This window comes from Vigna angularis, chromosome 6 (genome assembly GCF_016808095.1).
Source record: "Vigna angularis cultivar LongXiaoDou No.4 chromosome 6, ASM1680809v1, whole genome shotgun sequence".
Taxonomy (NCBI): domain Eukaryota; kingdom Viridiplantae; phylum Streptophyta; class Magnoliopsida; order Fabales; family Fabaceae; genus Vigna; species Vigna angularis.
Window position 1 is genome coordinate 3,108,955 of NC_068975.1, and position 11,757 is coordinate 3,120,711.

The following is an 11,757-nucleotide window of genomic DNA, read 5'->3' on the forward strand; positions in this document are numbered from 1 at the left end:
GAAGAAAGAATATGACGATGCTGGAATCAGCTTTTGTAAAAAAAATTATTGTTACAACATGCCTTGACTCAGGTAGTGTGGTACAAAGCAGGAATAATTTGCTATTTTCAAAAGATAATTATAGAAGAGCAAAAAGGCACTACGTTCAAATCGTAGTAGACTGTTCCCCTAGACTCAGGTAGTGTGGTACAAACAATAATGAAGTTCAACGGGTAGCACACTTAACACATCCATAAATTTGAAAGAATTGCCACAGTAAAACATAGAACAAGTGACTGAACGGAAAATTACTGAGTTAGAAAACTTGCCGTCGTTGTTTTACAAGTTTACAAAAGGAATGGCATAGGACATAACCCAGTATGCACGATCACTACCATCGGCTGTAATTCCTACCATACCCACCACCACTAGAATTTCCAAACCTAGATGCTGAAAACCTATGATGATTTAACCAAGCTGGACCTTGGGACATAGGGGTTCCATCATGATCAGTCCATACCTTGGAAGATTTATAACCTGGAGTATGACTTCCACTACCAAAGGAATGAATTGCAGTGCTTCTGGAATATGGTGACCCTGAAAACCTATAGCTGTTCCTCATTGCCATGGGAGGAAAGAATTCTTCAGGATGCTCAGTGGTCCAGCCATCTCTACTCTTGGATTTCTTAGGAGTTGTATAGCCTTTATGTTCTGCCGGATGTTCCGTTGTCCAGCCACCTCTACCCTTGGATTTCTTTGGAGTTGTAAAGCCTCTTTCCTCGGCAGGATGCTCCTGCATCCAGCCACCTCTACTCTTTGATTTCTTGGGAAGAGAAAAGCCTCCTCTTTCTTCCGTAGGCAATCGTTTCTTTCTGCGAGCTACACCCATATCATTAGGTGCTGATCTATTTCCTATGTAATCATTTTCTTTGTGGAATCTTTTATCTTTTGTGCGTGATGAGTCACGACTCCTCTTTCCTGTCTGCAGAGGAAAGGCACAGCATCCATAAAACTACTTAGTCTAAGCCACAAGATACTAAAGACCAACAATAAAAAAAAAAGGTAAACAGCTGTAATAAATTAAAGAAACAATAATCGGTCAATAAAATATCCTAAAATGTACCTTGACAGCACTTGTGCACTCCCGGGCAAAATGCCCTTCTTCACCACATTTGAAGCATGAACTAGGTGTCGCTCCACTTGCAATCTCATCCTGCAACCTTGAGCATGCCTGCATCGATTAACACATAAATTTAGATATGCTAGCTATAATCTTAAGTTTCAAGAACTGAAAATCTTTAATGTTTAAAAAAGAAAAAAAAAAGACAGTTTTAACAAAGCAACAGAAATATACGTGTTAATCACAATAATCCCCTAAATGTTCTTCAAAATGACATTCAGTCAACTGCAGACTCAACTATCGTTTAATAATTCTATTGAACCATAGATCTAACAAGAGAAGGTTGATAAACACCAGTAACCATTAATGCCATCAAAACATGATGGACAAACACATGTAAGAAGGGTTGAAGTTATTTGTGGAAGATGGGCCTAGAATTTCTCTCTTGAGCCATCATGGAGCTTTTAGTAAAATAGGAATAACTTGGACTTTGTATTATGAGCCAAGTAGTCTAGGATTTATTTTGGACTCTTTATTTTCTTGGGCCAAGTAATGTAGGATTTTTGGACCACTTGGATCAACAAAGGTCAAGGCCTAGTATTGATCCAAAGTGAATGTCCATTTGCTAGGTTGACCAAGTGGTCAAAGTGTTTAACCTACCTTGGTGAACAAGAGTGTGGGACGTCCCACCTATGTGAGTGTGACCATGTGTCAAGAACTCATTGGAAAGGATCTCCCATAATTAGTGGCCACATGTCACTCTAAGATTATCTTTGTATTTTGTTGCAGTAAATACATACAATACATACATATCCATTGTTATCTCTTGTTTATGTGATGTTGTGTGTTTGAATATTGTGAGGAAATTAGGTTTTCTAAATCGGAAACCTAACAAATTGGTCCGACCTGCCGGATCCAATTCGGAGGGAAGTGCGATGGAGGGAAGACTTGATGGACGGCTCAATTTGGTGGAGGGCCAGCTGGAAGCGGTGGAGATCGCTGCCAAAGGAATGAAGGCGTAAACAACGGCAATTAGACAAGACTCGACAGCCATACGCCAAGATCTTTAAGAAGTGATGTGGTTACTGGGAGGACGACACCGTACTCAAAAGGAACAGTCTGATGGCAGTCAAGCGTCTATAAATGGCAATAGGAGTACGAGACGCGAGGACGACATTGGGAGCGGAGAAGGTGAGTGGTTCAATTGGAGGAAGAGGGTGGAGTTGCCCGTGTTCGAAGGACTAGATCCATTGAACTGGATCAATCGGGCGGAGCGATTCTTCGAGATACAAGGGGTAGAGGAGAACGAGAGAGTACATTTGGCTTATGTCAGTATGGAGGGAAGTGCAGGATATTGGTTTTGGTTCTGGCGGGAGAAAGCAAGGGACCGCTCCTGGGAAGGACTGAAGAATGTCATGATCAGGAGGTTTGGAGAAAGAAGGCGAGGATCGATCTTCGAGAGACTCGCGGCAAACAAACAGACGAGAACGATGGAGGATTACGTCCAAGACTTTGAGGTTTTGGTAGGTCAGACGCGGGGCGTGTCCGATGAGCAACTCATGGGGTATTTTCTTGCAGGATTGCAGGAAAACATCAGAAATCGTATTAGGTTGCACGATCTGCAAGAACTAATGGTGGCGATGAGGCTCACAAGGGACGTAGAAGAGAATCAAGGGGGAGCGAAGGCTTGGAGTGGGAACACGAGTCAAACCCAAACATCTTGGGGTAGGCCGACAGGGGTGGTGACGAAGAGTCAAACTAGTCGTAATATCGCAAATCGAACAGGAGGCGCTGAAAGTGTTGGTTCCGTAAGGAAGAAGGGAAATTACTTGGGTAGTACTGGGAAGACTGCAAACACCATGGGGAGTGATTTTCGAGGTCGGGGAGCGAGGAACTTGCCTTATCAGGTGTTCCTCAAACGAAGGGAAGAAGGGTGGTGTTTCCGATGCGGGGGCCCCTCTAGCCCTGGCTACCACTGCCCAGAATGAAGTTTGAGGGTGGTAATTTTGGGTGAGGACGAAGACGGGGAAGCGGACGAAACAAAGGAAGTGCTAGAATAGAAACCATTGGAGTTGTCAACGTTTTCTGCAGGGGGATTGACGAAACCTAAAACGTTGAAGCTACCGGGGAAACTAGGAGGGAAGGAGGTGTTGGTCCTCATCGATAGTGGCGCGAGTCATAACTTCATATCGAGAAGAGTGGTAGAGGAGATGGGGTTGAACGTGGACAACACCAAGACGTATCATGTTAGTTTGGGAGACAGACAACAAAGGAAGACTCTGGGTGGATGTACAGGATGTTGAAGTTGGGAGAAGTAGAAATCACAGAGCAGTTCTATGTATTTGAGCTGGGAGGTGTGGATATGATACTGGGGGTAGACTAGTTAGCCAAATTAAGGGAAGTGGTAACCAACTAGGGAAAGTTAACTATGGGGTTTAAGCAAGGAGGAAGAGAGATAACTATTCGGGGGGACCCAAAGTTAGCTCGAGAAGTAGTTGCTCCAGAAGCACTGCTCAAGATTACAAAGGTAGAGGCAGTGACGATCGTTTGGAGTTTGAGGTCAGTGGAGGTAGATAGAAAAGAAGTAAAGGAGGAAGGACTAACTGGAAAACAACGGGAAGAGTTGGAAGAGATGTTGGTGAGGTATTCGCAAGTGTTCCAGGAACCTCATGGATTACCTCCAAATCGTGACAGGGTGCATAAGATAATTTTGGAAGAGGGGGTTGGGCCTATAAATGTTCGTCCATATAGATATCCCCACCTGCTAAAAGGGGAAATTGAAAAGCAAGTTGAGGAAATGCTAAAAATGGGGATCATCCGACCTAGTACAAGTCCATATTCCAGCCCAATTATTCTTGTCAAGAAAAAGGATGGAAGTTGGCGATTTTGTATAGATTATAGAGCCCTCAATAGAGCTACAGTCCCGAACAAGTTCCCCATTCCAGTAATAGAGGAGTTACTTGATGAGTTGAGGGGGGCACGTTATTTCTCAAAAGTGGACCTCAAGGCAGGATATCATCAAATTAGGATGGGGGAAGAAGATATCCAGAAAATTGCATTTAGGATGCATTTGGGGCACTATGAGTTCATGCTGATGCCCTTTGGCCTTACCAATGCTCCTGTCACTTTCCAGAGTGCCATGAACGAGCTGTTCAGACCTTACCTGAGGAGACTCGTCCTGGTGTTTTTTTATGACATCCTAATTTACAGCCCTACTTGGAGAGATCATTTGCAGCATATGGAAAGCATGTTGGACATGCTGTTACAGCGGCAGTGGGTAGCAAACCGGAAGAAGTGTGAGTTTGGAAAGACCCATATCCAGTATTTGGGACATGTAATAACGGAGAAACGGTGGAAATGGATAGGGAGAAAGTAGAGGCGGTCCTAGAGTGAGAGGAACCAAAAACCATCAAGGCCCTAAGGGGATTCTTGGGGTTGACGGGGTACTACAGAAGGTTTGTGAGAGACTATGGCAAGATTGCTCGTCCTTTGACGAATATGTTAAAAAAGGGTAATTTTGTATGGACCGAGTTGGCCAGGAAGGCAATGACCAGATTGAAGGAAGCAATGACGACAGCCCCAGTGTTGTCCCTGCCTGATTTCTCCCAACCGTTCCATGTGGAGTGTGACACTTCGGGTGTGGGAGTTGGGGCAGTGCTTACCCAAAATAGACGACCTATCACATTCTTCAGTAAGGCACTATCGGAAGGATCATTGGGGAAATCTATATATGAGAAGGAGCTCATGGCTCTAGTGATGGCCATACAACATTAGCGACCCTACTTGTTAGGCCAGAAGTTTGTAGTACACACTAATCAAAAGAGTCTGAGATACTTATTGGAGCAGAGGATAACGACTCAAAATCAACAAAATTGGATTGCCAAGCTCCTAGGCTATGATTTTGATATTATGTACAGGTCTGGGACAACAAACAAGGTGGCAGATGCTTTGTCAAGGAAGGAAATGGAAGCTGGGAAGAGGAGAAAGAAATATCTGAGGGCCAAGACGAAGGGAAGGAGAAAGAACTGAGGGTAGTAGCCAGACCCTACTAGAGAGATTTTCAGGAGGTTATAAAGGAGGTAGCAGAAGATGAAGAGCTGAGAAGAATTGTGGAGAATATTACAAAGAATCCAGAAAAGCATCCAGCTTTTACCCTGGAGAATGGAAGGCTGCACTATAAAGGAAGGCTGGTGTTGTCAGCCAAATCTGAATGGATCCCAAAAATCCTGCCAGAATTTCATGCCTCCCCCACTGGAGGGCATTCGGGAGTGTATCGCACCTATAGGAGAGTAGCGCAATCCTTGTATTGGATAGGGATGAAGAAGGCGGTGACAGATTACGTGGCTCACTGTTTAGTGTGCCAGCAGCACAAGTATCTAGCCTCATCTCCACAAGGACTACTGCAACCCTTGCCCATTCCCCAAGCAGTATGGGAGGATATCAGTATGGATTTTATTGTTAGGCTTCCAAAGTCTAAGGGGTTTGACGCCATATTGGTAGCAGCGGATCGCCTAAGCAAGTATGGGCACTTTATCCCATTGAAGCATCCGTATACAGCGCGAACGATGGCCGAAGTGTTTGTGAAAGAAGTGGTGAAATTACATCGGGTACCGAAGTCCATAGTTAGTTACCGAGACCCTTTATTCCTGCGTTTGTTTTGGAGGGAGTTGTTTAAGTTGCAAGGAACTAGTCTCCAAATGAGTACAGCGTACCATCCAGAGTCTGATGGCCAAACAGAAGTGTTGAATCGGGTGCCGGAGGGATATTTGAGATGTTTCTACTCGGAGCAACCGAAGAGCTGGAGTGTAATCCTTCCCTGGGCAGGATACTAGTATAACACGAGTTATCAGGAGGCTGCCAAGTGTACCCCATTTGAGACAGTATACGGGAGAGCTCCACCGGCGTTATCGAGATTTATTCCAGGAGAAACCTTAGTTGAAACTATCGTGCAAGAGCTCCAGACAAGAGATGAAGCTCTTCAACAACTGAAGTTCCATTTGGCGAGAGCTCAAGACATGATGGTGAAGCAGGCAAATCGCAGCAGAAAACCAATAACCATCAAAGTGGATGATTGGGTGTACTTGAAGATTCGTCCAAATCAGCAATCCTCAATGCCAGTAAGGATGCATCCGAAGTTGGCAACAAGGTACTATGGGCCATTCAGAGTGATTCAGCAAGTGGACAAAGTACCATTCAGATTGTTACTGCCAGAGAATGCGAGGATCCACCCTGTATTTCATGTGTCCCAACTAAAACTGGCAAAAGGAGAAAAAAGGGTAGAGAAGGAGTTGCCAGCCAATCTGCAGATGGAGGGCCCATGTTGGCCGCATAAGGTTCTGGATAGAAGAATTCACCAGCAGGGAGAAGATGAGCGTGAGCAGGTCTTGATTGAATGGCAGGAAGGAGGGACTGATGGAGCTACTTGGGAAGATCGAGCAACCATACAGGAGCAATTCCCTGAGTTCAACCTTGGGGACAAGTTGATCTTCAAGGGGAAGGTAATGTTAGGAGTTGGAAAGTCTATAAAAGGAGGAGGAAGAAGAGTACCGAACAGTATGGGGTCCGAACGGGTTTTATGGGGGTCCAAACGATATCTATAATAATACCGAACAGAGGCGGTAAGGGAGAGAAAGAGAAGGACCAAACGATATGGTGTTGCTAAGACCGATCGATAGAGGATGAGTAGCAAAGGGCGGGAAAATTGGTTAGGTTGTTAGGGAGAGAGAAAGAATAAATAGACCTCTGTATTTCGATTGAGGTAGCTTTTGACTAAGTAGAAACAGGTCTTGGATCTTGGAGGGGGGTTAGGCTCTCGGATTATCTTTGTATTTCGTTGCAGTAAATACATACAATACATACATATCCATTGTTATCTCTTGTTTCTGTGTTGTTGTGTGTTTGAATATTGTGAGGAAATTAGGTTTTCTAGATCGGAAACCTAACAGAACAACAAAGAGAAACCCTAAAAATTCAAGATTCTCTAATCAAGACATCTAAAAAAGGAAAAAAAGTGACATCGACGCTTTAAATAGTGATTTGAAAGGAGACGAGGTGTGCCACCACACACAACAAACCTCAAAGAGAAAAAAGAGTGACCTCGACGCTCTAAATCAATGCCTGAAAGGAGACGGGACACGCCACCACACACGACAAAAAAGGGAGCAAATCCATAACTTTAAAAGGCGGTTAGAGTGCGTAAGAGCTCCAATGAAGGTGTTTTTGAAGGCGCGATGGCCGCCTAACTGAGACAATCAAACTGTGTGGATGTCGGTCGAAACTAGAACTTTGACAATGGCCGTAGACGACAACCACCACAAAAAGTGGGTGCAGTGACATAGGTAACGAAAATTTTTATATAAAAGAACCTTATGCTCTAGATATCATGTTAAGAAGTGAACTTTAAACCTAACTCAACCCTACAAAACCAGCTTGTAAGGTGAGATTTGCACCACCCCCTTATATATTCTAAAATGGTCTTATTTCTAGTCAATATGAGACTTCCAACACAACCTCTCACATAGAGGTATATACTTCTCTTGGTAGGACTAAACATTAATGGGTGGAATGATATGTCCAACAAACACAAATCTCGCTAGGATAAATTCTAACCATGGTTTTGTTATCATGTTAAGAAGTGGACTTTTAAGCCTAACTAAAAATGAAAGATGAAGATAATATATCTAACAATCACCATAGCATCTCTTCATGCTTTGATACCATGCTGTAAGCATAAAGGTAAAGGAATGTCCTCTTAGATGCCATATTTTACTGTCTTTAATCTTAAATTAACTAAAAATTAATAACTTGACTACTATAATATTATCATCACTTCTCCAAGTATTTTTTGGACCTTTTCTTGTACACTCCAGACATAGACACTGTTTAGTAAATATAAGAACGGAATATTTTGTGGTGATTACAAGGTGCACATGAATCCGTTCTGAGTGTATGATGTGCAATCTTTTTTATTTTAGAAATATCAAATTGCAAGTCGTGTGGCTACTTGTTCTAATCTTCCATTTCCTGAGCTCTGTACAGAGCTTAAAACCAGGAGCCATTGCTGCTTATAAGTATATAAGACCATTTGTCCCTTCTCCAACAATCATATATTACCCAGTGCTATAGCTTAAGACTGAATCCTCTTTGGTTACCTAGGCATGAAAATTGCTATTAAAAGAATGCAAGGACAACTTCAGATTTTGAAGGGAGTAAAGGAAGTTCAACAAGGATATCATTTATGTTTTAGGTTTGGAACAGTGACTCATTCCTTCATGTAGTTGCTTTTGGTCATGTTTTCATCATTGCATACATGTTAACAAGTAATTTCAAGAGTAATGATTGAATATTTTCAAGCTATTTTAACTTTTTGCACGTTTATTTCCATTAAAAAAATAATCTTGCAAACATTCTGGCAGGTCTAGTATTAAGAAGATGACAGTCAGGAAGAAAGAAAGAAACAACCAAACAAAGTACCCCTACTAAGAGAGTCACACAGGAAGTAGATTATGCAAGAGGGCATGAGGCAAGATCAATAAGCCATTAAGTAAAACTTACCAAACCAGTATGACCCAACCGACCGCATTTGTAACAAGAAATTTCTCCTGGTGTTGCATCATCAGAATTGACACAGCACAAGTGGCCAAGTCTCTTGCAGACATAACATTGAATTTCCTAATTTAACAGAACAAAGAGACAAACAGTCAGTGACTTTGCAATTCACATACAATGCTGGTCACTATTTTTAAGCAAATTCAACCAAAAAGTTTCCCAAATTTGCCAGTAAAAGAAAAGTCGGAGAATGAACAGAACAACCTGAAGATCATCCAATGAATAATCATTCTTGCATCCAAACATATCATGCCCAGAATTTCCACACTTTAAGCAAATTGCAATGATTCTGGGAGTACTTGCATGCTTCTCCGGGCAATCTCTAGCTCGGTGACCACCTTTCTTACAGATAAAGCAATCTTGTGTCTGCAGGAGCATAATGCAAATTTCAATAACCTTCATATACCAATAAAAAGATGGAAAATTGGTAATAAGACATACCTTAGTACATTGTTTTGCATTGTGTCCCAAAACACCACAAACATAGCATGGCTTCTTCCGCTTTGCCACTGAACAGTTCACAGCAGCATGACCTTCCTCGCCACAATTGAAACAAGCTCCCCAACTATTGTTTGGTGGATCAAAATACCTCGGACCCCGCTGATAGAACAGAAACAGAGTGATATGATATCCAGACTACTCCTTTCTCATGGACAGTAGTATTTTCAAAATGTCATTTCAGATGAAAGATTTCAACTCACAAGCAGCTTTCGCAGAACCATGTTGTTGCCTGTCTGAACTGCACCTCCTTCCGCAGACTCCTGATTCTCAGTATCTTTGATGGTCTCCTCCATCTCTTGTTCATTGGCTATAACAACCTAAAGAAAACAACAAAAGATACATCTTTTCAAACAAACATAATCATAAACATGGTTGTGCAAGTGGATATTTGAATTTGATTATATTTCAGAAAAACAACATATTTTAGGCAAGATTTCAAAAATGGATCCCCAGTAGATACTTTGGTCACATTATCAAACTGTCTCAGGCCTCCACGACCATAGTTTCGTTACATTATCAACTTTGGCCACAATTTTTCACAACATCAAGAACAGTGACAAAGCTGCAATCACAACCGCAATTTAAAACATTTATTTCAACTGAAATAGATTAACAATACATATAATTAAAGAGTAGAAAAAGAAAAATTGCACTTTTTTCCAAATTAACAATACATATAATTTCATTATTTGTGCTCCACTTTTATCAGTTGATCCAACTTTCACTTCAATCAGAATCTATTTAATTAAAACAATGTTGTAACCATAAGGAGAGTATGGGTGCGTGTAGATTAAACCAAAAGGAAGTTCAATTCACATGAAAATAACAACAAATAGTATAAACCAAACTTTTCACTCAAAAAATGGAATGAGCCAAACAGGGAATAAAACTCACACGTTCATCCCTAGTCTCAGTCTTCAACTTAGTTGTTTTCTTCTTCTCCTTCCCTTCAGAATCAGCTATTGCGCTGGGCACATCCGGAACGTCCACGTTTCGGGCCACAGCCAATTCAAGTGTCTGTGAAAGCAAAACGTCGTCGCTTGGGGCGGCGCACTTGGCTGTGCGCATTCGCATGGCTTTTTCGACGATCTTGAGGCTGAGATCTTGGTTGGCTTCGTCATCGTCGCTGCTGAAGACAAGTGACGGCGTGGACACGCTGGTAAAATGGTCATCGTCGAGCTCCACCATTGTCTTCGATTTCGACTTCTCTTTGCGCCCCATTCTCTGCTATTGCAACTTCAGAGTTGGAGGATGCAAACCCTAACTACATAGAATTGTCAGGTTTCGATAGACACAAGTGAGAGAGCAGGTTTTAAAAACCAAAAAGGATCTTTTAATATATTGCAATTAATAATTCTAATTTTATTTTCCTCTTTTAACTTATTTGTTTACTATTTATATTTATGAACCAATTTTTTTTAAGTTTCCATAATTATTAAAAATATTTAAAAATAATTTATTATAAAAATATTATTATATATTTTTCTAGATAAAATCAAACATATTTATAATTATTACATACATACATATATATATATATATATATATATTATAATTTTATTTTTCCCTTCAGAAAATTTTACAACTATACTTATTATATAATTATAGACTTATAAAAATTAATTAAAAATTATTTTTATTATGGTTTTCTAGTATATAATGTTTATAACTTTGATATAAATTTTAATAATATTTTACGCTTACATTTATATATAACATTCAGTAATGTCCATTTGTTTTACTATACAGCAGAATTTTTATTAAATTATAAAAGAACTTCTTGAAATAAAAAATATTAAAAAATTATAAAATCAATTTTTTAAGAATAATTATAAAAATAAATATTTTATTTTCTTATTTTATAGTTTTTTAAAAGTTTAATTAGTAGGTTGCTTTTTTTATTGAAATCAAATCTTTAATTATTTTTCAATATTGTTTTATTCAATTAAATTCTAATTTTGTTTAAAATTGCATAACAGTTAAGTTAACTATTATTATATAATTATAGCATTATAAAAATTAATTAAAAATTATTTTTATTATTGTTTTCTAGTATATAATGTTTATAACATTCATATAAATTTTAATAATATTTTTTGCTTGCATTTATATTTTCGTAACATTCAGTTGTGTCCATTTTTTTTACTATACAGCAAATTTTTATTAAATTATAAAAGAACTTACAATTATTGAAATAAAATAATATTAATAAATTATAAAATCAATTTTATAAAAAAAATAATTATAAAAATAAATATTATTTTTATTTTTATTTTATACGTTTTTTAAAAGTTTAGTAAGTAGGTTGACTTTTTATTGAACTCAAATCTTTAGATATTTTCAATGTTGTTTTATTTAATTAAATTCTAATTTTGTTTAAAATGGCATAATAGTTAAGTTGGCCATTATTATATAATTATAGCATTATAAAAATTAATTAAAAATTATTTTTATTATTGTTTTCTAGTATATAATGTTTATAACTTTCATATCAATTTTAATAATATTTTACGCTTGCATTTATATTTTCTTAACATCCAGTTGTGTCC

The 11,757-nt window shown here is 39.2% G+C and overlaps 1 protein-coding gene across 1 annotated transcript; it reads right to left on the bottom strand.

Annotated features, from left to right (window-relative positions):
- Window positions 1–213: 213 nt before the first annotated feature.
- On the bottom strand, window positions 214–10,516 carry LOC108343405 (uncharacterized). Its single transcript, XM_017581667.2, has 7 exons — window positions 10,103–10,516; window positions 9,409–9,525; window positions 9,149–9,307; window positions 8,912–9,073; window positions 8,654–8,770; window positions 1,103–1,210; window positions 214–961 (listed from the first exon to the last, which is right to left on the bottom strand). The coding sequence occupies exons 1-7, from the start codon at window positions 10,427–10,429 to the stop codon at window positions 371–373; spliced, it is 1,581 nt and encodes a 526-aa protein (XP_017437156.1). The 5' UTR covers window positions 10,430–10,516; the 3' UTR covers window positions 214–370.
- Between the last annotated feature and the right edge of the window lie 1,241 nt (window positions 10,517–11,757).

Coding starts and splice junctions, on each gene's coding strand:
- LOC108343405 (XM_017581667.2), bottom strand. CDS start 10,429: ATGGGGCGCAAAGAGAAGTCGAAATCGAAGACAATGGTGGAGCTCGAC. Junction 9,526..10,102: donor CTGAGACTAGGGATGAACGT/GTGAGTTTTATT, acceptor TGTTTTCTTTAG/GTTGTTATAGCCAATGAACA. Junction 8,771..8,911: donor ATTCATTGGATGATCTTCAG/GTTGTTCTGTTC, acceptor CTGTTAAATTAG/GAAATTCAATGTTATGTCTG.